This window comes from Endocarpon pusillum (genome assembly GCF_000464535.1).
Source record: "Endocarpon pusillum Z07020 unplaced genomic scaffold scaffold2751, whole genome shotgun sequence".
Taxonomy (NCBI): domain Eukaryota; kingdom Fungi; phylum Ascomycota; class Eurotiomycetes; order Verrucariales; family Verrucariaceae; genus Endocarpon; species Endocarpon pusillum.
Window position 1 is genome coordinate 139,528 of NW_006916233.1, and position 27,372 is coordinate 166,899.

General features: G+C 51.1%; 11 protein-coding genes across 11 annotated transcripts; 4 read left to right on the forward strand and 7 right to left on the reverse strand.

The window, feature by feature from the left end:
- Positions 1–42: 42 nt before the first annotated feature.
- EPUS_02929 (uncharacterized protein) lies at positions 43–2,292 on the forward strand (the record flags this gene model as incomplete). The annotated part of the gene is made up of 3 exons (XM_007804016.1): positions 43–117; positions 220–259; positions 386–2,292. 3 exons carry the CDS (start codon positions 43–45, stop codon positions 2,290–2,292), a joined length of 2,022 nt encoding a protein of 673 aa, XP_007802207.1.
- Positions 2,293–2,636: 344 nt separating this feature from the next.
- EPUS_02930 (uncharacterized protein) lies at positions 2,637–5,945 on the reverse strand (the record flags this gene model as incomplete). Its single annotated transcript, XM_007804017.1, has 1 exon — positions 2,637–5,945. One exon carries the CDS (start codon positions 5,943–5,945, stop codon positions 2,637–2,639), a length of 3,309 nt encoding a protein of 1,102 aa, XP_007802208.1.
- A 363-nt stretch (positions 5,946–6,308) lies between these two features.
- EPUS_02931 (uncharacterized protein) lies at positions 6,309–7,447 on the reverse strand (the record flags this gene model as incomplete). The annotated part of the gene is made up of 3 exons (XM_007804018.1): positions 6,309–6,910; positions 6,967–7,273; positions 7,328–7,447. 3 exons carry the CDS (start codon positions 7,445–7,447, stop codon positions 6,309–6,311), a joined length of 1,029 nt encoding a protein of 342 aa, XP_007802209.1.
- A 990-nt stretch (positions 7,448–8,437) lies between these two features.
- Positions 8,438–10,169, reverse strand: EPUS_02932 (uncharacterized protein; the record flags this gene model as incomplete). The annotated part of the gene is made up of 2 exons (XM_007804019.1): positions 8,438–8,638; positions 8,688–10,169. 2 exons carry the CDS (start codon positions 10,167–10,169, stop codon positions 8,438–8,440), a joined length of 1,683 nt encoding a protein of 560 aa, XP_007802210.1.
- A 213-nt stretch (positions 10,170–10,382) lies between these two features.
- EPUS_02933 (uncharacterized protein) lies at positions 10,383–12,204 on the forward strand (the record flags this gene model as incomplete). The annotated part of the gene is made up of 2 exons (XM_007804020.1): positions 10,383–11,450; positions 11,497–12,204. The coding sequence occupies 2 exons, from the start codon at positions 10,383–10,385 to the stop codon at positions 12,202–12,204; spliced, it is 1,776 nt and encodes a 591-aa protein (XP_007802211.1).
- Positions 12,205–12,908: 704 nt separating this feature from the next.
- Positions 12,909–13,496, reverse strand: EPUS_02934 (uncharacterized protein; the record flags this gene model as incomplete). The annotated part of the gene is made up of 1 exon (XM_007804021.1): positions 12,909–13,496. One exon carries the CDS (start codon positions 13,494–13,496, stop codon positions 12,909–12,911), a length of 588 nt encoding a protein of 195 aa, XP_007802212.1.
- Positions 13,497–15,054: 1,558 nt separating this feature from the next.
- On the reverse strand, positions 15,055–17,697 carry EPUS_02935 (uncharacterized protein; the record flags this gene model as incomplete). The annotated part of the gene is made up of 3 exons (XM_007804022.1): positions 15,055–15,906; positions 15,953–17,379; positions 17,631–17,697. The coding sequence occupies 3 exons, from the start codon at positions 17,695–17,697 to the stop codon at positions 15,055–15,057; spliced, it is 2,346 nt and encodes a 781-aa protein (XP_007802213.1).
- A 706-nt stretch (positions 17,698–18,403) lies between these two features.
- Positions 18,404–19,980, reverse strand: EPUS_02936 (uncharacterized protein; the record flags this gene model as incomplete). The annotated part of the gene is made up of 6 exons (XM_007804023.1): positions 18,404–19,194; positions 19,243–19,403; positions 19,451–19,541; positions 19,592–19,682; positions 19,791–19,914; positions 19,967–19,980. 6 exons carry the CDS (start codon positions 19,978–19,980, stop codon positions 18,404–18,406), a joined length of 1,272 nt encoding a protein of 423 aa, XP_007802214.1.
- Positions 19,981–20,943: 963 nt separating this feature from the next.
- Positions 20,944–22,059, forward strand: EPUS_02937 (uncharacterized protein; the record flags this gene model as incomplete). The annotated part of the gene is made up of 2 exons (XM_007804024.1): positions 20,944–21,430; positions 21,482–22,059. The coding sequence occupies 2 exons, from the start codon at positions 20,944–20,946 to the stop codon at positions 22,057–22,059; spliced, it is 1,065 nt and encodes a 354-aa protein (XP_007802215.1).
- An 825-nt stretch (positions 22,060–22,884) lies between these two features.
- Positions 22,885–23,679, reverse strand: EPUS_02938 (Coatomer subunit delta; the record flags this gene model as incomplete). Its single annotated transcript, XM_007804025.1, has 1 exon — positions 22,885–23,679. The coding sequence occupies one exon, from the start codon at positions 23,677–23,679 to the stop codon at positions 22,885–22,887; it is 795 nt and encodes a 264-aa protein (XP_007802216.1).
- Positions 23,680–24,303: 624 nt separating this feature from the next.
- EPUS_02939 (uncharacterized protein) lies at positions 24,304–27,046 on the forward strand (the record flags this gene model as incomplete). The annotated part of the gene is made up of 2 exons (XM_007804026.1): positions 24,304–25,449; positions 25,502–27,046. The coding sequence occupies 2 exons, from the start codon at positions 24,304–24,306 to the stop codon at positions 27,044–27,046; spliced, it is 2,691 nt and encodes an 896-aa protein (XP_007802217.1).
- Positions 27,047–27,372: the final 326 nt, after the last annotated feature.

A 27,372-nucleotide genomic window follows, 5' to 3' on the forward strand; every position in this document is an offset into this window, starting at 1 on the left:
ATATCGTGTGGTAGGACTTTGTGGCCTCCGGATCACACGAAGATGGACAAAGCCTCCTGCAATTCCCAACAAATGGCGGCGGAGCGGAAGCTAGCATTTCTTGGCAACAGCGAAGCTGTAAGCTTACTGAGTAATATTGGAAGCTCCATTGGCTCACACTTTAGCACTATCTAGAAAGGAAGATGGGCGACGTTTTGCTATGACACTGACCACACCAAGTCTATGGCACACGTCGTGCAAACTGTGTATATGGCCAGGTGTGAGAGAAGAACAGTCCGGTCGACATGTCGATCAAAGCTATCTTCTACAGCAAATTTGATACCCAAGAGGGCAAGTTCCATGTCCTAGAGCTGCACCCCTAGACTAGGATCTGACCATTATACAGGGTCAAAAGTGATTCACCAAGTTCCAGAAGGATCCATCGTCTCCTCTCCAGACTCCCACGAGGGCCCTCCATTCTTCTCCTTCCCTTCCATCTCCTCATTCATCATCCCTCGCCAGTCTCTTTGCGGTAATCCCATCTCTATCGTCCCACCACCCGCCCAGACCCCCAATCGCTCCTCCTCCCAATCCTACCGTATACTCGGCCACCCCATCTGCCTCACCTCCCCCACCTACCTACGCAATGAATTCATCTTCAACTTCTGCCTCGTCCTCTCCGCCAACGACCCGAACTTCAATGCCTACAAATCCGTGGTCACGAAGCTTGCGCACCTCATGCAGAGTCTAGAAGAACAATCGCACTTCCTCTCGCGCGACACCTGTCCGCCAAACACCGGAAAACTCTATTCCCTCTGCGAAACGCTCATCTCAGATCTAAACAACTACTGCGAATGCATGATCCCGATCGACGAGCTCAACACGCTCAACCTCAAACTCTTCCCCACCTACGCACCTCCCCCACCGGTAAAAGGTTGGCACGTCCCCATCTTCACCGTCCGACCCGAGTCGCTGATGGACGAGAATTGGGATCTGACCATGCAGCGGATCGTGCCGCACATCAACGGCGTCAGCTCGGTGAAACACATCTCCATCCGCGCGGACGCGGACCTGGGGCTCACGAAAGAGTGCATCAAGCACCTGCTGTATTACGGTTGTTTGCTGCTGCTGGATATCTTCTCGTTTACGGCCATCTACGCGCCGACGGCGGAGTTTGCCGGCACGATTGCGAGCGACGAGGAGATGCAGCGGGAGTGCGCGAGCTATGTAAATACGGCGTTCGCGCCGAGTAGCACAGCGGACAGACTTGATCACGTCGTGAAGCAACAGCAGAGCTATCCGGAATCGGCGATGCCCACAACGAGCGACGATGATGTCTGGCCATTGGACTCGTCTGGGAGACCGGTGGATGGTGTGGGCATTGTCGAGCTCTTTGCTGCGCTCAAGCAGGGCCAGAGCGTGCGGGAGTGGTATGCGGCCAATTCGGATATGCTTGCCAGTATCGATTTGAGGAGGTTTATCACCTTCGGGGTCATCAAGGGGTTCGTGTACCGAGTGCATAAGTATGCGTATGCCAGCGGCCAGGGTGCGAACACTGCAAGATCGAACGGTCGGCGGATCAGTAAGAAAGGGAAATGGATCAGGATGCCAAGGGCCCAGACACGGGGAATCCCAACCGCTACAGCTACAGCTCTACCCGTCAGAGGTAAGGACAGCGACCTCCACCTCACCGACCACGAGGACAACCCCCATGCAGGCGAAGACGAAGACGAGAACGAGAACGAGAACGAGAGCCATACCAACGCCCCCACCATCCTGCCCACCAACCCCCTAAGACCTAAACATCACCCCCACCGACGGAAATATCCACGCAATCCCGACCCCCTCTCCTTCCCCTCCTCCTCCTCCTCCTCCTCCTCTTCCTCCAAACCCAGCCGCATCGGCAAAGCGATCAAGCTCCAAATTCCTCACCCGCCTCTCCCGCTACCTCGACGGGGCGCACTGTTTCGACCAGATCTGCACGGAGCTGGAGATCAGCGAGGTCGAGCTGGAGGCGCTCTTGCGGAGGCGCTGGGGAGGGAGTCACAACAACGGTGGCGGCGCTGCCCGCGAAGGAGCAGGAGCAGGAGCAGGAGACGCAGCTGGAGCTGGAGCTGGAGCTGGAGGCGAGGTCTTGATCATCCATCGCTGACTATTGAATCATTCATCATGGCTGTTACGGTTGGGGGCGACATGACGATGGTTTCGAGGGCGCCGCGGGGGGGAGGGAGTTGGGAGGTTACATGGTACAGCGTCGTCGTTCGTTGCTGGCGAACTGCTCTTGCCTTGCCCCCCGGCTTAAGCCGCTGGTAGTGAGAGTTACCCACTTCCGAGTTCAGCGGGTGTGTCCGGAATCACTTATCGTTGGTAACAGCGACTTGAGACCGCGTACTTGTGCGCATGATGGAGCCTGGCTGGTCCCAAGCTCAGTCATTCCCGACCCAAGCCCGCTAGGTCACCGAGTCACCACGGGGAATAGTATACTTTCTCATTATTCTTGCGCGCGCATATCGCGGAGTCCTCGCCTGTCTGTCTGCGGACTGACGAGTTTCTCCATAAGAACAGCAACAATGGATTTAACTCTTCCCGTTCTGTCTGTCCGCCCGATCATAGTAAGTACCCAGGGCCTATGCTGAAGTCGATGCCGATGCCGATGCCTATGCCTCTCCTTCCTCCAACTCTGCCAGCGCCAACTCCATCGCGATATGCCTTCTCAGATAGGCGAGCACCTCGTGCCCTTTGAGCTGATGTCCAGCCCTCTGCTCCTCTTTGTCCGCAAACCTGCTTCTCCAATCCCAGCCCCTCTCCACCTTCCCGGGTACGAGGACTCCACTACTGCCTATACTCTTCCCTCCTCCTCCTCCTCCACCATCCGCACCGCCTGCGCGGCTTGCCAACATCTCACTTCCGAGCAAGGAAAAGCTGAAGGCGGTGCCGGTGCTCCCGTCCTCGGTCGCGCTGCTGACGCTTTTCTTCAACATGGCTCGCGGGCTGGGCGGCGCGCTGCCGCGATAGTTCCTCAGCGCCGCGCTCAGACAGTCCTCGGTGGCCTCGAACACCCTCGGGTTGACCGTCTGCAGGTGCTCGATCGCGGCAAGGATATCATACATCTGAGCCGCCGTCAGCACTCTGGCGTCCTGTTCTCCCTCTCCCCCCACAAGAGCGGTCACTTCTCCCAGCAGGGTGAGCAGCCCGTCAACTTGAATGGCGGATTCACGCTCTGCGTCGTAGAGACTGCCGTAGATGGCATCCGCGGCGCTGTTGATGACTGCAGTCAGCGCTTTCGCTGCGGCCTTCCTACGAGCAAAACGTGATTTCGGGTTGGGTGTCCGCCCCTCGGCTTTGGCGAGCATCTCTTCGTCTCGGAGGTTGTAAAAGCGTCGTAAGCACGCGTAGCCGGCGAGATAGAATTGCAGCATCGCTGCTGCTTCGGCGTCGACCTGATTCAGCTTTGAGAGGGCACGCTTGGGGTTCTCTGCCAGCACTCGCAGGTCTTCATCAAGTTCCGAGTTGGCGGGATAGGCGGCTGATTGGACAAGGCAGTATGAGACGAGGAGGTCCATCAGTTGGCGGATTTTGCCTGAGGCGTGAGAGCGAGCGTAGCAGAGGAGGGCTGGCCCGTAGAGCGTCGTGCTGGAGGAGAGGTGGTCGGCGAAGCGTTCCGAGACCTTTCGAGCTTCGGCTTCGAGGCCGAGGGAGGAGCAGAGGGCGAGAAGTTTGTCGAGGCGGTCTTGGGAGTCGAGGTGCAATTGGTTGAGGAAATTGGTAATGGTATCCGTGACGAGCTGGCGGTCATCGATGCGACTTGCTACGGAAATGGCGAGCTCCCAACCTTCACAGGTGTCTTCGTCATCTACAAATTCCTGCCGGTCGTAAAGTTGTCTCGAATAGCGGAGGATGATATCATCTTTGGTGATGCCTTGGGATTTGACGCCGTAGCTGAGCACTATAAGATCTTCCTGGTCGAGACCAGGCGCATTATTGGCTTGTGGTGGCTCTAGCCACCCTGCTAAGCTGCCAATCTCCGCCACAGAGGCTGCAATCACAAGAGAGAATGTCCGAAGGGAGCTGAGAACAGCCTGAGTATCGCCTTGAAGGATAGATGCGAGACCAACTTCTAGCGGACTGAGAGAGTTGATGTAGAATGAATCTTCATAGTCAGGATCGGTAACGCAGAGGAAAGCAGCACTTATACGAGCCAGGTAAGGATCCTCAATACGATCTGAAGCATCAGCTCGTTGAGCGCGGCTGACATTGATACTCCACGTAGCGATGTTCAAGTCTTCAGTACCGTCCCACCATACCGTCAGCGCGGCAGTGGCCTCAAGCCAGTCCTGCGATTGAGCGATGATCTCATCAGCACTGCCTAGAAGTATACCATAGAAAACTTTGAGCTTTTGATATATGCTCCATGGAAGCTGACGATGTGCTGCTTGGGCAGATCGAGGAAGCAGTCGTCCGGTCTTCTGAAGTCCAAAGTTCTCGGCTTGAAAAGTATTCGAAGAATCCTCTTCATCGTCCACTCCGCCACTGATTGCCAGGTGCTCTAATTCCGAAGACACTCTCTTCCGGAAAAGATCCCAGTCTGAGCTGTGAATTTGCCAGTCACCTTTGGTCGCAGGGCACCCTCTAAGTAGCTCCCTTGCCCGATCCACAGCGCTCTGCACGGCCTGCAATTGTGCGCCATGGTAACCTGGCTCATCTTCGCCATCATCAAGCGCTGAGGCGGCATGCTGAAAGTCCGCGTCGGAGAAGAGCTGAATGACATGTAAGACTTGTCCGCGAACAAGCATGCCAAATGCTACATCCCAGAATGACTCATGTGCTGTACAATTGGGACGAGTAGACCTGACAGCATCAAGCAAGTCATCGTACGAGATATGGTACCGATTCAGCCAGTCAACCAGGACTTTTGGAATTGGGATTGGTCTTGTAGGAGCTGTTAGGGCCTTGGAACCAGGTGCACGACCAGTAGCACCAGCTGGCAGATATAACAGAGGTGGATGTCGAAGAGCTAGAAGTAGTGAACTTAGATATGTGGCATTCTGCAAAGCATTCGCGCCTGAGCCAGGACCAATCCCCTCACCAAGGTTCTGTTCGGGTGGAGCACAAGAGTTCCATAACCGCATAAGTTCTAGGGAACGTACTGCTAGAATACCTCGAATGACATCTTCGTCTTGCGCACTGTCCATCTGCCGATGGAGTTCGACTAGGATATCTTCTGTCCTTATGATCATTGGATCTGGTTCCGTCAAAGTGGCTGGCTGAGTCCGGCTTGCCAAATCTCGTGCTATGTTGGAGATCACATCAGGTTTGCCCTTGCGCGGAAGCTGACGCGCCATTATGGCGGAACCTTTGCTTCTTATGGACCGCTGTAGCTTCGACCGTTTGGTAGGGTTAGGTAGGCTGTCTAGAAGAGATGACCGTAGATCGGATGGCGCATCTCCATTGTTGATAGCCGTAAAGCCTTTGAACGCTGGTGACCCTGCCTGACCGTAATTGCCAGCGCTCTCGCCCAGTTGCATACTCTCATCATAATCTCCCCCAAATTCGTCTTCGTCTTCATGGTCTGGTTCCTGGGATTGACTTTGATCTAACGAGTCCTCTTGAGAGAGGATACTGCTACTCGCAAGCCCGAAATTGTTCTTGCCCAGTAGCCCTCCTGGTGTTCCATTCTTGGTTCTCGGAGGCTGAAAAGTCGGAAACTGACGTGTTCCAGCCTGAGGAATCGGTTTGGTAAACTTCAGCTTCCCGACATCTGAGCCAAAATGTGAGCTTCCAAAAATGGTGGATGGAGGCGGGCCTGCGGGGGTGAATGATGCGGCAGAATTCGGTGGAGGACCGGCAGGAGTCGTTGAAGGATTGTCCGCCATGTCCGAGAAAGTCGATAGGCCCCTTGAGAACTGTGATTTCGTATCTGGCGTCGCAGGCGGGCTGGACGAGAACGGCACCTGAAAGGTAGACATGGCAGGCAGGCGCAAACACAGTCAGGGGGTATAGATTCCCCAAGTAAAGATCTATCCAAAACACAATTGGATGTTCATAGTTGTGAGAACACCAACGCTTCAGGGAGAGTTGCCTGTCCCAATACTCTGCAATTGTTCACACTCAACACACAGAAGCATTACTACTAAGATCGCAGCTTGGCGCGTTGGGTACGCGAGAGCTTCTACGGGGAGCAGAACGAGCCTTCAATGCAGCGAGTCCTTCGCATGCTACCAGACTTTCCAAAAAAAAATAAGAATTGGGCCCTATGCTAATGAAGCTGGAGTGTGATTATCTTCTATCTCGCGCAGGTTTGCCTGGATGTCTATTTCTGGAGCGTTCCCTCAGGCGTGCTTTTCATTGACCAGGACAAATCTGTATCGTGGCTTGCCCTCGTTGAAATCCACCACCGCCTTGTTGGCATCCTTCATTGAGTATTTGTTGATCCAAGAGTGTACGCCCTTCTCTACCGCGAGCTTGAGCACATGTCTGATTTCCGCCGGGGAGCCGATCATAGAGCCGCCAATTCTCACCTCCTTTTGTATGAGTGCGAATGCATTGAAGGGTGGAATTGAGTCCTCTGGTGCGCCGACCTGAATGAACTGCCTACCAACACCAAGTAAGCTCAGATATCCCATCAATGGCATTTTTGGAGAAGACACAGTGGAGACAATGAGATCGAGAGAGTTCGCATGTGCTGTAGCCCAGTCTTTGTCTTCCTCGGTCGAGACGAAACCAGTGGCGCCCATCTTCAATACATCTTGTTTCTTTGCTGATGTTCGTGAAATTGCACCTATTTTGTCACAGCCCAATGCTTTGGCAAACAGGACACCGTAACGGCCCAGACCGCCAATGCCAACAATTCCTACTCTCTTGCCTGGCCCAGCACCGTTCCTCATCAACGGCGAGAAAGATGTGATGCCACCACACAACATGGGCGCAGCATCTTCGCTTGAGAGCTCGGCCGGGATTTGAACACGAAATGGCTTGGACCTCGCCAACAATCCGCATAGCCGCCATATGACTTGCCAATATCGCCAGGATATCTGCTGTCGAATGTGGCCACCATGCCGTTCTGGCAATGCTGCTCATTGTTATCGGCGCATTCTGCGCAGTCTGGCCTGAGGCACGAGCTCGACTGAGCGCCAACGCCAACACGATCGCCAACTTTAATGCCACCCTCGGCTTTAGAGCCGACTCGGACCGCCTTGCCAACAATCTCGTGACCGATGCAGCATGAGTAGTCGGTCTCGCCCCAGCCGGGTCGAAGAGTATGAAGATCAGATCCGCACATACCACAGTGTGTGATCTGTGAGACTGGGGTCAGTATGAACGATCTCCGAAGGTCTGACCTTTAACTCACTTGGATGTCAACATCTGTCTCCTCCCACTTCTTTGGCTCATATTCCTGCCATTTCATGTTACCCTTGTCGGCAGACTTGTCGAGGCCCATCCATCCCTGGAACTGGTAGTCGGTAGACATGGTGAAAGAAAGTTTTTGGCGGTGCTGTTGCTATGGGTAATCGTGATGCTTTCAAGAAAAATATCCAGAGGGTCTGGTGGGAAAAAAAGGTCTCGGACAATGGCCAGATTCACTGTTTCTTATATTCTGTTCTAGCATCAACGCTACTCTATATCATTGCGTCAAGTGCAGCAGAACTGTAAATCGCTCTCTAGGCGACACCGGCAATTGCATCTCTTCAGTAGCCTGCTCGGCCATGCTTACCCACGGCAGAGCCATGCAAATTTTTACCCTCCACGGTGAACCATGATATCATTCCCATCTAGGAAGCATGCTATATCGCCCAGGCATATGCAGGTTTACGAGTAGACCCGAACATCTGTGGAGGCTGTAAATTGACTGGTATAAGACTAGCCTGAATTGTACGGTCGTCGTTCATGGTCAAACCATAGTAGACGCCAGGAATGACAATAAGCGCAAATTGAGATCAAATCATTACTCTGTAGTAAAGATAGGTGGCGGGAGTACGGAATCGTGCATCAAAAGTCATCAATATACGCTAAAATTAGAGCGCCACTAGCATACTCGATCTACGTAGTAAGGATTAGAGTCACGTAAAAAATGTGCTATAAAGGTGGAGCCCTAGAGCTGCTATTATGAACCCCCTTTCTCTAGAGACTCCTAGGGCCATCCTTAGATCATTTAATATGGCTCACAGACCTGTCTCAGTTAAGCTTCAGCCATCAGCCCCTTCTGACCATCCCTACGCCTCTATGCACTGCGACCTCGGGTATATCTCGGGCTGTGCACCACTACAGCACATAGCAGACAGCACATAATGAGGTTTTTCGGTCTGCCTCTTCTCTCCATCCTTCCGCTGCAGCTGCCTGCCTGCGACAAGCTCAAGATTGTGTCAAGAAGCCGAATATTTCATGCAAGGTTTCATATATGTCAAGATGGTCCCCTGGCGACCTGAGGAGGTTTGCTTATCGAGCAATCAGAACAATCCTGTCACACTCCCATAAGTTGAGCTAGCTCTTCCGGACTGAGAGTGCTTCTTCTTCTGCTGACCTTCTTTGGCCTTGAAGACTTCAAAGCTTTCCTTTTGTGCGGCTCTCCTTGCTGTTGTCTGTTCTCTTCCGCTTCTCGAGCCTCGGCCTCAACTTTCGCCAACTTTTCTGCTACTGACAATAACTTTGTCTTCTTCCGACCCTGTCCTGGCAATCAGCAGAGCACTAATGCAATCTCATGATTGGCTTACCTGGGAAGAAGATTTTAGTGGTTGGCTCGTATTTAGGTCGACATCGAGGTCAACACTGCTGTCAAGACTACCAATGCCCGAATCTGCACTTGAAGAGGTAAATGTACTCCGACTAGAATTGTATTGCTTTCGTTGCACCTGGTCCATTTCGCTAAAGGCGGCAACTGGTGCTGGGAGCCGTACGCCTCTTCTTGCGGGTGAGGAAGCGAGTCGCTTTGCGGGTGGCGGTGCTGCAACCTCATGGATCGCTTCCGGCTCAGCATTGCCAATTGCTTGGTCACTGGCCCTACCCGTGTCTTCTTCCACTGCCTCCGACTCATCATCATACATCCCCGTTGACAACTCGTCCTCGTCCGTGGATGCTTGAACGTCAGACATTACAGCCATACTCTTACCCAATCCAAGGCTGCTAAGTTCGTCGAGGTCCACAGTGTTGCCGCCCTCAAGCATTCGTTTCCTCCATGTATCCATCATAGTGACGGCATCTTTCCATCTGCTGGCCATCTTCTCCCATCCTTCTCTCAATTTGATGATTTCGTCCTCTCGGATTTGTACCTCCTCTATTGAGACGAACGAAGGGTCTTTTAAGATTGCGCGGCAGTGGTCTACTACCCCCTCCATCTGCTCTGCGAGTTCTTCGCATGATACCAGCCTTTCAGGTTGTGCAGACTGTGTGTTGGCTCTTGACTGTTTGTACTGGCCAGGAATTCCAATTTCGGGATCAACATGTGACTTTTCTGGAGCCTGGTCCAGCCCAGTCAGCTCCTTCAGATTTTCCACTGTTTCGCCAACTATATGTCTCAATGCGACATTTTCTGTACTTGTTTCGTTCACCAAAGCAGCCAAAAAGTCGTTAGTCTCTTTTTCCAGACTCCAGTTTTCATCATCTACCGGGACACCAGACCCACCCCCGCGCTCCTTCTTCGGCAGGGGTGGTTGAGGATTCAACTGAACTATCTTCATTCCGCTCGAGTGTGTTGCGCCCCGCTGCATCCCCGTGACATGCTTCTTCAGTTTCTCAAGCTCGATATCCCGCTTTCGAACGTCATTCACACATTTTGCCCGCACCTGGTCCAACGTTGACTTCATCTTTGCCATCTGTTCCTTGAGCTCTCGCGCGCTGACTTCCGCCTTATGCGCTGATGCTTCCAGGGATCTTTTCTGAGCGTCTGCGAGTGCTGAGTTACGCAGCAGCTCAGCATTTCTGGCCTGTAGTTGCTCGATCTCCCTTGATCTCCGCACCTCCTCTGCTCTCAGGTTGCGAATGTTCGTAGTAAGGGATTCGCGCTGATCTGCATCACGATCACGTCGTATAACAAGGTCATGGACCAGGTTAATGATCTTGGCCATTGTATGCTCTGATTCACCGCTTCCCTCCTTGACGCAGGCAAAATCAATGGACTTGCCATTGCGTAACAGGCCGCGTGCAAGAAGCAGATTATTCAGGTAGGTGGAAGCGTTGTGCAGGCTGCCTGAATCCATTTTGAGGTTGTCGCTAAGTATTAATGTGCAAAGTTCTTCATGGCTGAGATGCATGGGCCGAGATAGGCAAATTGTAAATAGACGAGGCGGCTAGCGCCGACGCGTTCCCCACGATCGGTACCAACTTTGAAATACGGAGCACATCCACAGACCTCGGGTGCCTGAAATCTTTCAGGATTGGCATATCTTTCCAATCTCGAAATAACAGCAAACATGAAGTCCAACAAGTCCACGGCTGCTCCTAGCAGTGCGTACCTTCGTTTCCAACAGGCAGGCGAGAAAGCTCTACAGGAGAAGCAATTTGATTCTGCCAAACGTGCATTTGATCATGCTATTTTACAAGTCTCCCACGATCCCAACCGGGATACATCGACCTTGATCTCGATTCTAGATCTGCGACTTGAAGCGCGACTTAAGTTGGGAGACTTTGATGCTGCTGTCAAAGATGCTCGCACCATGTTACGTTACGATCGAACCGATGCTCGTGGCTACCTACGATGCGGCCAGCTGGCCAGGCTGAAGAGTGAATTTGCTGGAGCACAAACGTGGTATCAGCAGGGACTCAAGAATGTTCCTCAGAACCACGAAGGCTATCGCAAACTGGCATCGTTGAGCGCGAAATCAATTGACAAAAGCGCAGCACCACCAAACAAATGTCGAGATCCTCTCACCGTCCTGCCACTCGAAATCATCCACATGGTGTATCGGTATCTAGATCTGCAGGAGGCAACGTCATGCTTGAGGGTATCCAGGTTATGGCGCAACAGTCTTCTTGCCACTCACTGCATATGGAATACATTCGATCTCACGGGAATCAAAATACCCATGATAGTCAGGCACCTCAAGGCCTGTATACGGCGTTTACCAAATCCACCCACCACAGTTCGTTTGAATAAATTGACTCCTACTGCTGTCACGCACCTGTCAGAATACCTTAGGGCGCATTGGAATAACACTCTAGAGCACCTTAGTATTGACCTCCCTCACCTCCTGGATTTGGACTCATTTCGACGGTCGGCACGAGCAGTGAAGAGCTTGCACCTCGGTGTGCGGTGCCCGGTTGACTTCAAGTCGGTTAGCGATCTACTTCGCAGTTGCAATACGCTGCGATACGCTCGTTTCGATGCTATCCTAAAGAGCCGACAACCTTCGGACCCCATCCACGATGATTTGCGTTGTGAATGGGAGGAGAAAAGACAGAAGACACCGTTACTTCTGGCCCATCTTGCACTGACCGCCGTGTTTAGGCCATGGGAGGGAGACGAGCGCTTCATTGACCCGGTAAGTCTGTCTCCCTTGAGAGTCATCTATCGGCTGACGTTGGAAGTCTGGTCTTTTCCACGACCTTCCAAACCTCGAAGAGTTACAGTGTAGCGGCTTTGCTTTTCGAGGCTTGGATGCAGACCTGTCCAAGGCGAAGTGCTTGCGTCAACTGATCCTACGAGATTGCAGGCCTCAGTGTGACCTCAGGCTTCCCAGCTCACTAGAGGTCCTAATATGCAAAGAGACTCACTGTCCGCCATGGCCAGTGCCGCATCCACTGCTAGGGTTCCAACAACACGCTGAGAACGTCCAGACGTTATTCAATCTCAAAGTTCTCGAAATGGATCTTGATGGTCGGCATCTTTCGCGCGTTTTTAGACTGATTAAAGATTCTCCTACAGCAACATTGACGAGACTCGATCTCAGCGGTAGTGATATGGCGCCGCAACATCTGAGATCGTTATTAGCGGCGGGGAAATTGTCTCAACTTACCTTCCTCGGCCTCCGTCATATCGACTTACTCGACGAGCATGTGCAAAGCATTGCTGTTGGCTGCCCCATGCTGGAACACGTCGAGTTTTCTGGCCTGAGAATCACAGGTGTTGCGATCAAGGAACTCTGCATGCGCACCCAGATCAAGGAACTCAGATTGTCGGCCTGCTCTTGTATCTCAGCAGATGCGATCGCGTGGGCAAGAGCCAGAGAAATCACCGTTGTTATTCAAGAACCCGAATGCAGACGCACGTCAGCCAGGAGAGTGCGCTATGGCTGAACACTTTTGGAGGCACCATCATGCGTGGATTTCTGCCCAGAAGTTGCCCAGTGCGTCTATCAGGACGAGATCGGGGCGATTGGGCCCACCCACCAGAGCGAAACGCAAACTTCATAATGATTTTGACTCGTGGCTCTTTTTTGCAGCCAGCGTGGTCGAGTTGCCGCCTCCCCTCCCAGCGGGGCTGACAACAACGAAAGAACGCAAAAGTCTCATCGTCTACGTGGCTCACCATCTAATCAGAGGGTTCAGGTTGATATAACGCCATGAGCGGTAAAAATAGTACTTGCCAGGACCGTTGAGCATACATAGGAGCGGGATGATGTCGAAAGCACAGTAAAAGGCTTGAACATGGCATCTGCTGAGTCGTAGGAACATGCCTTGCTGTGACTATCTGGATGGCCTGGAACAGGAGGCTGTTAGTGATTGGAAATACTCAATAGTGAGTGGAGGACATGAATTGGTCTGGCTGCTACGTACGTAGTAGTAGGATGCTCGTACGCGGCGGCTAAGGCCCTTTCGATTGCATGCAGGGCTGTTGGCTCGCCTGAAGAAAGTCTATGCCTTTACGGATACAAGGGCCGGTTTATCCAAAACGAGACCTCTCATCGTTCTTCGTTCTTCGTCCTTCACTCCAAGTACAGCAGCCGCCAATTCCACAATCTCCTCTACCACTGTATTCTCAATCACGGTCAGGTTGCTCCTCACTCAGCCGCACCGTGCATCCAAGTATCCACGTCACCCGTGACCTTGAATCGATGCGATCCCTCCTTCCCCGCCCCGTCTCCACCAGCCTCTTCCACCGTCATCTTCATCCTCTTCTTCTGCGGCTCCGCGTCCTCGTTGGCATTGTCAGGATCAACTTCCCTCTCCGTGGACGCCTCCGACGCAGCATCATCCTCCATCGTGGTGTCGTTCTGCTTGTCCTCAGCTTTCCGCTTCCATCCCTGAAGCCCAGCTCCTCCGCCCCCAGTCTCGACAACCTCCACAGTCTCTGCCATTTCCGTTGAAGCCGGCCCTGCCTCAGCACCCTCAGCCACATCTTCATTATCGGTTCTGTTGGGCCCAAGACCATTACGGCCGACCATTCCTCGAACCCGTTCCATCATCTCCTTATGCCAGATTTCCTGCTCAGCCAGTTCGTTGATCTGCTTCTGTCTGATGTGCTCGAGGCGTTCCAGCATATCTGGCGGCACTTGCTGGGGTAGGAGCGGGGTCGGTGGGGTTTTGCGTTCGGGTGGGGAGGGGATGGTCATAGTTGGTGCACCCTGTCTTGCTAGTCTGCGTGCCATGATGACTGATCTTCCAGGGCTATGACGATGAGCTTTGTGGGTGAGAGGGTTGAGGTTGCGATATTCTTTGTCTCCTCTTGATTGATAAGTTAGTAGGTGAAAAGAGCGGTTGGTGAATTAAAGAAGGATACGGTGTTGATTGCACTTGGGAGAAGACGAATGACGGCGGATTCCTTCTTCTTCTGTGATGGCGTAGATGGATGTATGTTTAGACGAACGACACGTTGGATGTCTGCAGTGCTGTGTCTCGATACTGGCCGATCTGAAAGCTGGATACGGGTGTGGGATGGGCGATGGATGTTGCTCGACGTCAATAGAGGAAAGGGGCCACTGACACCGAAGGTGATGCTGTTTTGCTTACGTCGCTTGATTGGTTCGAACACAGCAAATCCAAGAAGTTCAGCCCCTGAAGAGTATCCGGCTGCGGCTTTTTGTCTTCTGCCCTCTGAAATGGGAGTTGAAAACAGTACCTGTGCAACTTATAAGATTACGATACTGTGCGGTTGCAAGACCGTCAGCTGGGATAGGAGATCCGAGAACCCATGCGAAAGGAGAAGATCCCTCGGTGAATGTGTGACGGCTTACCTGTATTGTTTGTCGAGTAAATTTGGCTATTGTGATGCTTACTGTTCTGCTTGGAAGCCGATTGACCGCAGAGAGGCTGTCTTTCACTGATTTTCCTTCTTCTCAAGAACGAGATGCGCTAATACATGAAGGGTTGGAGTCTGAGTATTGGTTGCTTTGTCAAGGAAATAGAGTATACACCTGAGTGGCTAATGGCGGAGCATTCAAAATTTATGCCGCTCTGCCTGTGTGTGCCAGGCGGAAGAAGGCCTTCGGTGTTTTCCGGGCGGTCTGAACACCGGTAAAAAGTGGCCAATTTTCCATAGGCAGCGAAGCCCGGACAGCCATTTCAACATGTGCCCGCGTTCCCGTTCCCATAGCTGGGTATGTTCCGGCTTTGACCGATGAACAGATGATTGATCGACTGCCCTGCATCTAAGAGTATCCAACTCGATCAAGCAACATAAGCAGATAACCAATCAACCCAGCATGTTGCAGACAACAAGAACAAGAACATCACCTCACTGGCGATGGAAGAGGCTGGCTAAAAGCTACTTGCAGGATGGGTATGCGCACTTCAGAGGCATAGCTGGGGTTGAGAGACCTCACGACGGCGATGATAGCAAGAGAAGACAACGGACTGGTGTTTAAGGAGAGAAAGCATGGCAGCAGAGATGAAGCAGACAAGGAAGAGGAGGGTACTCTCTGCCAGTGCCTCTGCCAGTGGTCATAGAAGGGCTGACTAGCTTCAACATATTCGAGCCCCAAGACTCCCGGGCAAGGTAGAAAAGGATTCGAATCTGTGGGTGGGATGGGGATGGATCATTGCCTGTGAATCTGTTATTGTTCATTGGTAAGAGAGGCTGGAAGAGGTGCAGAAAGAGATGCAGGAATGCCTTTGTCACGTGGGACGGTTATCCGCGGATGATGACGTACTAGTATGCCAGTGCAAAGAAGCACATACTACTGCTGGTACTACTCCTACTTAGCAGCATCAGTATGTCAACATCTTCACTTTGGCTAACAAGTCTTCAGGCAGCTCTTCCTTCTTGACCAAACCCAGCTGCAAACAGTCACCCCAGAAGAACAGTGCTCTATCCTGAGCATAGGCCAAATAGTCGAACTCCTCACTCCCTCCCTCCCCTTCCTCGTCATCCCCCTCCCTATGCGACTCCTCGATCTCGCGGCCCTCAGGTCGATCCGTTTTCGATTCCTTCTGTTTGGCCAGGACCTCCGCACCCAGTGGATCTGACTGGGGCTTTAAGTGTGCTCGGACTTTTCCAATGAGTCTATCAGTCTTGCTCTTCTGTGGCTGGGGTTGCCCCATATCGGGAACCTTGGCTTGTACAATGCCCCAAGCGACCCAGTGAGCACTGCACATGCCTCGCCATAGTTTCGCATCTCGAATCAGAGCCTCGATCTGCCCTTCCAACACTTTCTCTCTGGCTCTCTCCTCTGCCTGATAATTAGGGGCCGATCCCGCTGGTGCACGTGAGTCAAGCATGAAGGACGAAACCGGATTCACGCTTGGTGAAGGTGCGCTGAGCTTTGGTGTGCTGGTCAAGGAACCTTCCATACTGAACACCGGCCGGTGTTGCACGTAGGCTTGAACGAATCGATGCTGCTCCTCTAGGGTGGGATAGTAAGCCGGATTGACTGACCAAGGTCGTTCCGGATGGTGGTAGTTGTAGCACCACTCTGTGAAGTGGTTGGCAAATTCGAAGCCTGGGAGGTTGGCACTAGCATACTCGAAATCAATGACAACGAGCTGTTTATGCTCATTCTCGGGATGCAGTAATGGAGATTCGCCAGACGGCCGCAGTCGCAACAGATTCCCATATTGCGTCTACAACTATTAGCTTAGCCTGCGCATTCACGAATGTGGTACATACATCGTTGTGTGCGAAGACCAGTTGTTCCTTGATGCCTTTCTTGCCGCCGTGCCTCTCTATTATGTACTTACGATACTTGTCGACAGTCTTCCTGAAAAAAGGCCACTCCACTCCGCAGACAAGGCCTCTCGACCTCCATGGCTTCGATTTGGAGACAGGCTGATCCTGGCTTTGAGACAAAATCTGCTTGTCGACCCAGGTAATGACTTGTTCACAACGATCGACCCATTTGTCCCAGTTCACCCACACGAAAGGTCCACTATCCCTCTCTTCTTCAAGTAGATCAATGCCATCATGTAGCTCCCTCATTCGTTTAGCAATCTGCTTCGATGTCTCCGGAACGCGCATATCCTCGGGGGTGAGAGTGCGAGCATACAAGAACTCTTCGAATCGACCATTCGTAAAGGTGCCAAGCAGACGTGGTCCAATACTCTTTCGGGAAAGTCGCCGAAGAATGGCAAGTTCTGCCTCGCGATCAATTAGATGCTCCACCTGAGGTCCATATATTCGCAGCAGCAGTTTAGGTGGAGGCTTCTTGGTTGTGAGAGATGTACCGCTCTCAGTTGTCGCAGAGGCTTCTGGCATTGTCTCCGGAGGAGACACCACATATACAGCATTAGTCAGTGCTCCACTCAGTCTCTCCACTAAGATGTCGCCTCCGTTCTCAATGGGCACCCGCTTCCACCGCTTGAGCTTGAGAGTGTGGGTAAGCCGTACAATCTCACACTTGAAACTGGTCCAGTTTTCCTTGTCTTTTGGACTACTAGTCGGATCATCGCTACCATCTGCCTTGCCGCCTGTATATGCCATGGCCTTCGAATTATCGAGTGTAGCTTCAACGTTCGGAACCAGCAGTTCTCCATTCTGCTCGGCATCCGATGCAATGCTCATTGAATTTGGCTTCAGCCTCCTAGCAATTGAGCTTTTTCGTAACGCTGCAAATGGAGTGCGTTGACTGCTTGTGTGGCCAGGAACGCCCTCTTTAGTTGCTGTGGCGGCATACCCTGCAAGTATGCGTTCGAGCTTATCAAGAGCGAGGGCACCCTCTGAAGCTTGTGAAGTACTCCTAGGTCGATAACCAGCACCTCCGTCCTGGGTCTTACTGACATCCTCTGATGAAGTGGTCTCCTCTTGCTTGAGTCTTCTGCTGACTTGTTTAGCCTTTTCATCTTGCAACCAGCTTGCCACCTGAGATAGCAAACTTTCTGCGTCTTCCGTTGGTAGTGGCACATCCGCCGATGTTCCTTGCATCTGATCAAGCCTTAGACTAGAAATTTGGCGGCTTAACGAGTGAGTGGAAGGATTTGTAGAGAAGGGTGGGCGACCAGTCAACTTCCTCCCACTTAAGCTTGCACGATGGACTTTGGTACTCTCACGAGCCACAACAGTAGGGGAGATCTCTTCTGGCTCTGCTTGAATAGTCACCACTGAAAAGCGTTAGCCTATGGCAGGATGGGATTCTCAAAATGAAGGCTTCAAAATGAGCGAAGACAAGGTTCAGTGGCTATTGTGCTTCTCATTCTCAGGTGTATGCATGCTCATAGACTTGCGTTTATGACCCTGAGACATTTGTTCTCAAACAGTTGTGAGTGCTGTAGTACAAATGAAACTGTTCTGGTCTTTAAGATAGCAAAATTGGTCACAACGCAAACATGAAATCGCAGCAGAGGCAAACTACCTTTTGTCGAGCTCGCATCTGATGTTGCTGAGCCAATTTGTGGCCTTTTGTCGCTTGTCGATGCCATGCTGTACGATCGATCCATGTTTGTCTAACCATACTCTTAAACAGCAGAATATCAGAGCAATCAGCTTAATTTTTGGTTGTGAGGCATAATCTGAACAGTCGCATGTACACCATGGAGATCTGACATGGGTTGTTGACAATAGCAGTATCAGTAGTTGCGAAAATACTACTATAAAGATACCCAATTCCCATAGGTCATGGAATGAAGTGTTGAGGAATCTCCAAAACAGGTTATCAGGTACCTGATAGTGGGAAAGGGCTAATTCGGTGCTAATCTATAATCTGGATCTAGACAAAGGGTTTGTGTCAAATTACTGTTCAGGCCTACATGGCATGTGCGTACCTTACATATCGCGCGGACATCTTCCACCGCTCAACAAACTACGATAGAAGTTGAAGACAAGCAGAATGATGGCGAAATTATCAGAGCTTAGCTCGCAAGCCTGCAAGCCTGATTTATTTGGATTCGCGATTTGAGGTTCAAGCGACATTTAATGTCTCCGCTCACGGACAACATCCCGTGAGCACCCAACCCCTTATATTGTGGCTCGAGATATTGTACATGGTGTGTATGCTTCGCTAATGTCACACGCACCGTAGGACTGAGTCTAAACAAAGTCAGCTTTTCAACGCCCAGCAATGCCCGCCCCTCTTGGATCCAAAACATTTCCCATACTAACACCACGCTGTACAATAAAGGATTTGTGTCACCGGTTCGTAAGCTTCTGAGATCGTTGAAACGTGTGTAGTCGATCATCGTCATTCTGCCGCTGGCTGGCCTCTCCATTCCCATCTGATTCCTCCTCTAAATCTGTGAGGCCAAAGGCGCTATGCTCAACATCATAGTTGTGTATCAGACCGTCACTCTCTCTACTTCCCCCTTCGCCCACGTTGAAATTCAGACTACTGCTCCTTCGATGTGGGTCGGCGCTGCTCCTTCTTGCCTGCATGCTCCGTCTTGTCTGCAAGCTGGCCACAGGATCTGTAGGGATGCCCTCGTCGCCGATCATTTTGCCATTCATCATCTGATGGCCGTCAGGGTCTCCGCGGGCAAGGTTTAAGAGATAGACTCCCGCAAAGATGACGAGAAATCCGCACAATAAAGAAATTGTGTTGACAGCATCCACCGTATTGAATCCTTGGAAAAGAATGAAAGATGCACAGAGCGTGGCGGTAGTGAAGGTGACGTAGTAGAGGGGATTAACAATCGACGTCGAGAACTGGCTCAGAGCCTTGTTGAAATAGTTCATCTGAGTCATGATGGCCACTGCGGTGACGATCATGAATACATACGTCGAGGGAAATTTGAACTGGTTGTTGCCATTCAAAGTGAGTTTGAGGGCAATCCCGAATGCCTTGACAGACATGACTGAGACGGACCCCACCGTTGAGCAAATGGATAAGTATATTAGGGGGTTCTTCTTGCCGTATTTGGGAGCCACCCTATAGATCATAACGATGGAAAATGCGATTACAGCAAGACAATATATAACGAATCCTGAACGTAGTCAGCTAATACGCTTATCTCCAACGAAGCTGCGCTGACCTGGTCGGAGGGCATGATCCAGAATTTCACCAACATTCTCGATCTTTTCGTCTGGAGGAGCATGGAGCACAATAATCACAGAGCCCAGGAGGCAAATTGCGCAGCCCAGCTTCCCCAGCGTACCAAGCTCTTCTTTGAGGAAGTACGCACCAAGTACGGCTCTATGCAGATTTAGCAAGGCTTAATCAGACGTCTCTGGACGTCTTACCCGATGAGGACACTCAATGCACCCAAGGGTGTGACAAGTATAGCGGGCGCAAAAGCGTATGCAGCAAAGTTCGAGATCTCTCCCAGAACCACTACAACTTGTTCAGCTCAGCGTCTTGCAGTTGCCCACGGATCATCTCACATGTTGTTATTCCTGCCCACCATAGCGGCATCTTCAAATATGCGTATCCTTCCCCCTCGAAGCCATGCTTATCAGCTGCATCGTTGAGGCCCTGTACGTTGAGGTCAGGTTGAGAAGCTCAAGGGTATCTAAAAGCGTCTGAGATTCCCAGACGAGGGGGAGCTGATTGTAGTCTTTCGGAAAGCAGTCGGATACATACCTTCTTGGTAATGACAAAGCTCGTTCCTATGAAGACAATGGTCAACCTTTTGCGAATACCACGAATCGAAACTGCCTCACCTATTGCTAAGGTTGAAGTGATGGCCAAGGCCAGACCAACATATCTATCCCTTGTATCAATTATATGTCCATAGATATCGTTGCATATCGACGTACTTGTCCTCTATCATTCTTTCCCAGGCTCAGCTGAGCTGGCCCGTAGAGAGGTATCGACCAAAGCGCGATTGGATGCCCCTTTGCCTTCGCAATTATCGCATACAACGGCGCTAGAGAGGGGAAGGAAGCAGCCGGTCCGTTCGCAGGACTGCTGGAGAGGACGAAGCCGGAGGCCTTCTTCGAATGCTTCTGCGAGCGCAGGTACGTGGTATAAGGCTCGATTTCAAGATGGGCCCAAAACGAGTGACAAGGTGGCCGCTACTGAAAAGCGGGACTACTCAAGTGGCGAGCAGGTGAGATGTTCGAACGGCCAGGCGATTGTAAGGAGTGTTCTTTGAGGGGCAGAAAGAGTTTCAATTGAATATCCTTTGTATTCTGTGCATGTCCAACACTTCCTCAAGGAATGAATGGTTAGGACAGACGTCGCAACTGGTTTCACCCAAGTTGGCTAAGGGGGGCCACCAAGCAATCGATAAGTACTACGTACAACTCGCCTGCAGCCCAAATGAAAACGCGCGCCTCTTTCCGCAACCGTCCAATGCGACCCCATCTACAGCCCTGGTCAACCCATGCATTGATCACCCTGCTGCCAACCAGCTCGGCTTGATCCGCAACCCACAGCAGATCTCTCCTGACTCCTTACTAGAACGAACCTCTTCGTCGCTGTCCTCGATCTCGATCAGAAGAAGCGGAAGAGAGGCGAACCGTAGTGTGCCACGATGTTCGTGCTCCGGCTGCTTCTGCCTGGGGCTTCGGCCACGCTGCATGAACGCTTCTCCTCAATTGGACACCGAGCTGCCTTGCGGATGCCTTGCCAATGACATACACCTACACATCATTCCCTACGATTTTTTCCTAGTTGTTTTTTCCTTCTGCCTCTTCTCATCAATTTGAAGTAGCATTACAACATTCTCTACTACAAACCAGACATTTAACCCGTTTGCTAAGAAAACTTCTGTGACTCTGCCTACGATACGATGTCTGCCTCTGACCTCCCCACGAAAACGCAGCTCACGAAGAGCTGTAACGCTGCGGAAAATCTTCTCGATTCGCTAAACAGTCACACAAACATTACTCTCATCAATCGATCAAGAATCGTCCCCTTAGTCAAAGCGTTATTCACCTCACTACAACGCCTTGAGGACGACGAATCTGATCCGGACGGCGCTTTCCATACTGCAGCCACACGCGCCCGACTCAACTTGGCTGTCAACTTAAGATATTGCGACGTCGTTGCAGATCGTGTACAGGAGCGCATCGATTCCAATACACTGCGACGTGACGACGATCTCGGTTTGGAGCTGTTGGCCGTAAATGCTGAGATTGAACGATTCCTGAAGCTTCGTAAAAGAAAAGCCACCGCCACAGCGCAAGGCAAACAAGGATCTACATCAGACTCGTCAGCAATCGTTGAAGATCTTTTACGAAAGCAGGAGAATCATGAATCTGTGGTGGAAGCCTTAGGTAACAACTGTTATGGACAATGCCGGTGCTGTAATGCTAATGTTGGAACAGAGGCCGAGCTCCGTACCCTGTATGCTCGTGAAAGTACCTTCGAGCAAGAAAGTCTTGCCATGAACCAGGAGATAGGCGAACTAAAGAATCGCAACGAAGCGAAACTCTCTCATATTCGTCGTTTGCATGCTGCTATTGCGAACCTTGGCCTTAGACATCCCATGCCTTATACAACACAAGACTGGGAGGAACTGAGTGTTGAGCTGCCAGCCATGGTTCAAAGAATCGAGAAGATCAATTTCACGCTCAAGGAGCTGGAACTGGAGCGCGACAAACGATATGACCAGGAGTGTGATTCTGAGGAGGACTCGATCCATGGCCAAGTGCCAACTGTACCCAAGGCACCATCAGCAGGGACTGGACCTAAGTCGGCAACCAAAGAGAAAGACAGGGAAAAAGATAAAGATGGCGACAAGAAGAAGAAGGAACAGCGAAGGTCAGTGGATGCTAAGGCCACCTCGAAGATTAGGAGCCCAAGTCCGACCTCGAGCGAAACGAGCAAAGCCAACACAAGCAAATCAGTGAGAAGGAAAAGCCGACACCACCACCCCGGATCAGGCTTCTTTTTTGGGACATGAAGCCAGAAATGGGTTCGCCCTGCTTTCGTCGTGGCCTGATGCTGGTTCAGAGCCTCTCTTCTCGGGCGAGGCGTTGGGGGACCTCTATCCTGCAGGCTCTTTCAGAACTCTGCATTCCATATAATTTATTTCCTTGTATAGCGCTGGTGGCCATCTAATGTCTGATGTTCGGATGTGTACATCTGTATTTAAATACCCTAGGCCAAGATTAATACATCCGAAATCTGGTTCCTTCCAAATCAAGTCTCTGCCACGCATGTTAGGAGACCCCCAAGACCCCTAATTTCAAAGGTAGACCGGAGGATTCTCTATCCACCTGAGTTTCTCTTACACATTTGATTGCCATGCCATCATTACTGAAAGAGGTAGTGTACTACCACAAATCGACGCCTTGGACATTCTGCCGACTAGCCTGATTGCTTGAAAGTGGATATTTCTTTAGAACAATACCCAGAAAAGTAGACAGCCAGTTGCCGGAACAGAGTGGATGTCTTCCATGGACATTCAGGTAAATAGTGAATGGACCAGTCCCACGTGACAGAAGGAACTCTCAAGAGAGGACCGAGATTGTTTAGAGTATTGCCTGAAAGATAGGTGCCGTCGATGTAACTTGCAGCACTAACTTACGGAGCAGGAAATCAGCTTGCTGAATACTTAATGCGGAAAAGCAACTGCCTTCCATCGAGCAGAGCTTTCTAACCCTAAGCGCACCTCTGCCCAATGGAGCAAAGGATGGCCTTCCATCCATCAGGATTTCTCTAACCCTAAGCGTCTTTCTACCTGAAACGGAACTTTGGGACTTTCATCCACCAGAGCTTTCTAATCCTAAGGCTGAGCAGCCTCCGAAACTTCTTGAAACGGGGTCGTTTTGGTCTTCTTGCCAAGCTGCATGCCCTTTCCTCTTGTAGCCAGGGGCTTGTTAAGTGTCTTGTTTTTCTCGGCTTCATAGCTACCGTGGGTTTCTCTCACTGTGGGTCTGGAAGGAGGTTCATGCGTAGGGTATTGAGGAACTTTCGGTGCCACACCGCGACCAAATGCTGCTGATCGAGCCGCCTCTTTACGCTGCATCTCAAGCTGCTTGGCCTTACGTTTCCGTTCTTCTGACACTTCGAGCTCTTTGTTCCGAGCTATTATCTCTTGTATCCGTTCCTCGTGGGACTCCATCTCTAGAAACGTCTTGATCTGAGTAAGGGACAGATTCTCGCGGTAGCCCAGAGTGACGAGTTCGTCGAAGGCGCTGAGCAATTCGAAGGCATTGCGGGATATCTCTCGCTCATCCAATTTCTTGCAGATGCTCGTGACGACCTGCGCGAAGAGATGCAGACTGTCTATATCTTGTAGTATATTCGATTGGCGATTTGTGATCAGGACCATGTAGAGCTCATCCAGAGGCTGGTAGACGAATCGCACATTGTCTTGTTCGACCGTTGTGTGCTGGGTGCCGGAAACGGCGAGCTTAGGAAAGGAAGCCAACAGAGCTTCGACTCGTGATCTGGCAATCTCTCGAAACTGGCGCGAGAGTACGGCCTTTCCCCCGCGAGTGCAGATCGAAGCCGCAAGGACAACCTGCACAAATGCCTCAGTATTGTAGTATATTGGTGTTCTTGATAGACTTACCATAGCGGAATTGGGTACTTTAGAAGCACTGAACTGTGAGGAAGTGGTTTGGAGTATCACCTTTCATTCAGCAGCCCACAAATTGACGGAAATCGCGGTCAAGGCTCTTCGCAAGCTTCTGATTGTGGAGTGTTGAAGCTGTCCTCTTCACCACCACTGCATTGTGGTCCGTGCCGTTATGCGGGCTTGGCTATTTCCGGATCCTCAGCTTTTGCTTGCAAACATATTGAACTCGCATCCTCGCACCTGCTCGTTTCTCTATTTCCCCATCTAATCGCCACCTGATGTTCGTCATTCCAGCACTCCGTTACAGCAAGTTAAATCTCTTCTTCCCCTACAAACTTGTCAGGAAGATTTTCAAGGCTAGAGCGCCTTGAATGACGCGCCATTTAGCCATCCCTTTCACTCCAGGACAAGTTATTGCAGGCCACAAATAAATTCACAACTCATCTCCCCAAAACCTTCTTACTCTTTCACCACTACGTGATTGTAACCACTGAGGTGATGTGCCACCATTCCTGAGTACAAAGCTCCGTCAAGTCTCTCCCTGCGGCCGGGTTGAACCTTCGCGCAAGCTCACTAGAAAGGGCTACTGTTATGACTGCAGTTGCCTCTCAATACCCAGACATGGACTTTTTGCAAGCCGAAGATCAAATGGATCTCGCGTCTACGCCAGCGGTGCCGCTGGAGGACGTTGACTTTGAGCTCGACGACATTCGCGAGATTTCGGCAGAGCCAAATCAAGACATTATGGTGCAGGATGAGCCCGAACACCCACTAGCAGATTCAGACCTCATGCAACCATCGATGAGTGATCATGTCGATGATGATCTCATGCTGGATGAGGATACGATAACTCAGCAGGATGTTCAAGCAGATCTACCCGAGTTGCAAATGGACAATCACCTAGACGATGGCGATCAACTCGACGAAGATGACGACATATTGTACGAAGATGAAGAAGGTCTAGTGGAGGATGGAGGCACAATCGAAGATTTGACGAAAGAACAAGGGATGGTAGAGATGGGTGCAGGACATCCAGAAACAACCCAGGAGATCCAGAGCTTCGATAATGTCAAGACTAAGCTACAAGCAACAGCAGACGTTGGCCCATATGCTAATGAAGAACTCCGAGGAGCTGAAGAGACTAACAACAATTTAGAGGAGCAACAAGCATCGCCAGCAGGAACGATTGTTGATGTCAGTCAGGATGGTAATGCGAGTACGAGGCCAGGCAGTGATATTCTAAATCAACAGCCAGGCCTGACATTCTTGGAACACAACCCCAACAACGGCTCCGAAGCCCAAGCTGACATCGACTTTTACGACGAAAGTACAACTAATGAGCGAAACCAAGCCGAACTTGAAGTGAATTCGAGCAATGTGTTGTCACTTGAAGAGAATACTGCTAGCAGCGATGAGTCAAGCGCACATGCAGAAGCAAGTGAGAACTTGTCCCATGATGCAGCACACGATTCCGAATCTCGTGTCTATCCTAATACAAGTTCGACCCCGAAGAAGGATAGAGTAGGATCTACTCTCCCAGATTCATTGCTCCACACCGTGAAGGTAAACTACCTAGGGACTGAGATGTGCTTGTTTCCACCCACCGAAGATGACGATTCAGAAATGTTCTTTCTTGAAGACCAGAGCTTAGCGCAGGAGAGCCTGAATAAGATGCTTGCAGCTTGCAGAGATGTCCTAGCAAACACGATTGGCCAAGATGATGAGTTGGTATTGGACGTTGCATCGCTTGGTCTGCACATAAGTGAGGTCAGTGTTCTCGGAGGTTCTCGATGAAATTATGTGCTAACAAATTGAGCAGGACTCTAGTTACGCAGCGCGACTTACCCTTTCACAAATCATCGATGTCTACATTGCTCTGGCTCATAATGACAATGTCACTAACATTGAACCACTATCTTGCTCCCTTAGCAGTAGAATTTCCCTTGCTTCTCAATACGCCTACCTACAAGCCGCCGCGAACGATGGCAGGACATTGACACAAATCCTGAGCGAAAACACCTTCGCGCCATTGGAAGAGAGGGAAGACGGAGAAAATGAAAGAGATGGGCTTGGGTACCAACCGGCTGAAATTCACCGTGAAGACGTCTTAGCAATGTCCAAGGGCACGGATGGAGTGGCTCTTGAGAACCAGCAAGACAGCGATCTGCTCAACTCACAGCCAGACGCGATACATGAATCTATGAACGCCGGAATCACTTCTCCCGCAGGGGTCACCCGCCATGAATCCGAAATTGGACCGTTTGAAGGCAACGGAGATGAGCTAGGAGTGAACAAGAACGCCGAGTCAAGGGACTCAGTGCTACACGATAAGGAGCAGGAGTCAAGCTCGGCAACCAAAAGAGACATCGAAGATATTAAAGGTGATTATGACACCTCCCTAGACTTTTGTTTCGGGCCTGGTATTTGTTCATGTTCCTCGTGTGCCAACAAGATTACAGATACCACCACCTCACCGTTCGACAACCAAAACAATGAGGAATCCACCGAAGACCTCTTTCACAGTGATGGCGATGCCGCGAAAGATTTCAGCCTGGTCGAGTCAACGTCTGCAGTGGCTCAGGACGACGTGGAAGAGTCAGATATCGGAAGTAATCCGCAGGATACGGTAAGCTCAAGGACCGTAGAGGCCGAGGACAACCAGTTTGAGGAAGACATATTCTCTCAAGAAGGTCATACTTCTGGATACGACAACAGCAACCTTACAGCAAACCAAGCCGATAATGTCGAGAATTTCGAGAACTTCGAGGTTGAAGAACAGGACTTAGATGAGCCAGATTTCAGAATCCATAGCACTCATGGTCGTCAGCCAGAGACAGGGAGTAAAACAAATTTCGGCCAGCCAGCGGCGGTTTCAAATCTCGGTGTAGAGGACAATGTGGAATTGCCTATGCAAAAGCGTGAGGACAACCAAGGAAATATTTATGCCGAAGCTGACGATAAGCTTCTGAATTTCGACGATGAACAAGGGGACAATAGAGTCAAGGAGGAAGATCGAGAGTCATCTTCGTCCGCTTATCGGTTCGATGCATCAGAACACGAAGCAGTCCCAAAACGAGACGCTTTAAATGGCTTCACCAATAGTCATGACACGACCAGTGCAAACCACAATAATCCTTATCGGTTCGAGAAGGACGCGTCATCGAAAGCCCTCAGACACGACAGGAGGCAATCGTCCCCCGGGCAAAGCCAAATCAATACTAAAACAGGACCTCAAGAAGCTGCCCCAGCTATCCCATCGGGAGGTATGAATGGTTCCAAGCGCAAAGCTTTAGAGGAAGAAGATGATGATGATTTCGACCTGTTCGACACTACACCAGACAAAAAGCGGCGGCGTCCATCCTGAATTCAACCATGATTTATGACCAGCTATCTGTATCTGGCCAGGTATCTCGACACCAGCCATGGCTGGGGGTGCCATTGCTAACGGACCGTGTTGTCGCTGCTACTCTTCATGCCTACCGGCTGCCAGCCGCCTCCTTCGTCTCTTTCCCAACGCTCCTCCACGGAAAGCTCAACCCCGAGTCAACCTGACCGAATCAGGTTAGGCCGCTTCACCCTTTGGAAGCGCAGGTATGTCGCCTCAATCGTACTTCCGTACCCCCATTTCTTTATCCACGGATACTCCCCACCCTTTCTGTCCTGTTTTACTAACCTAGATCTTGCATCACT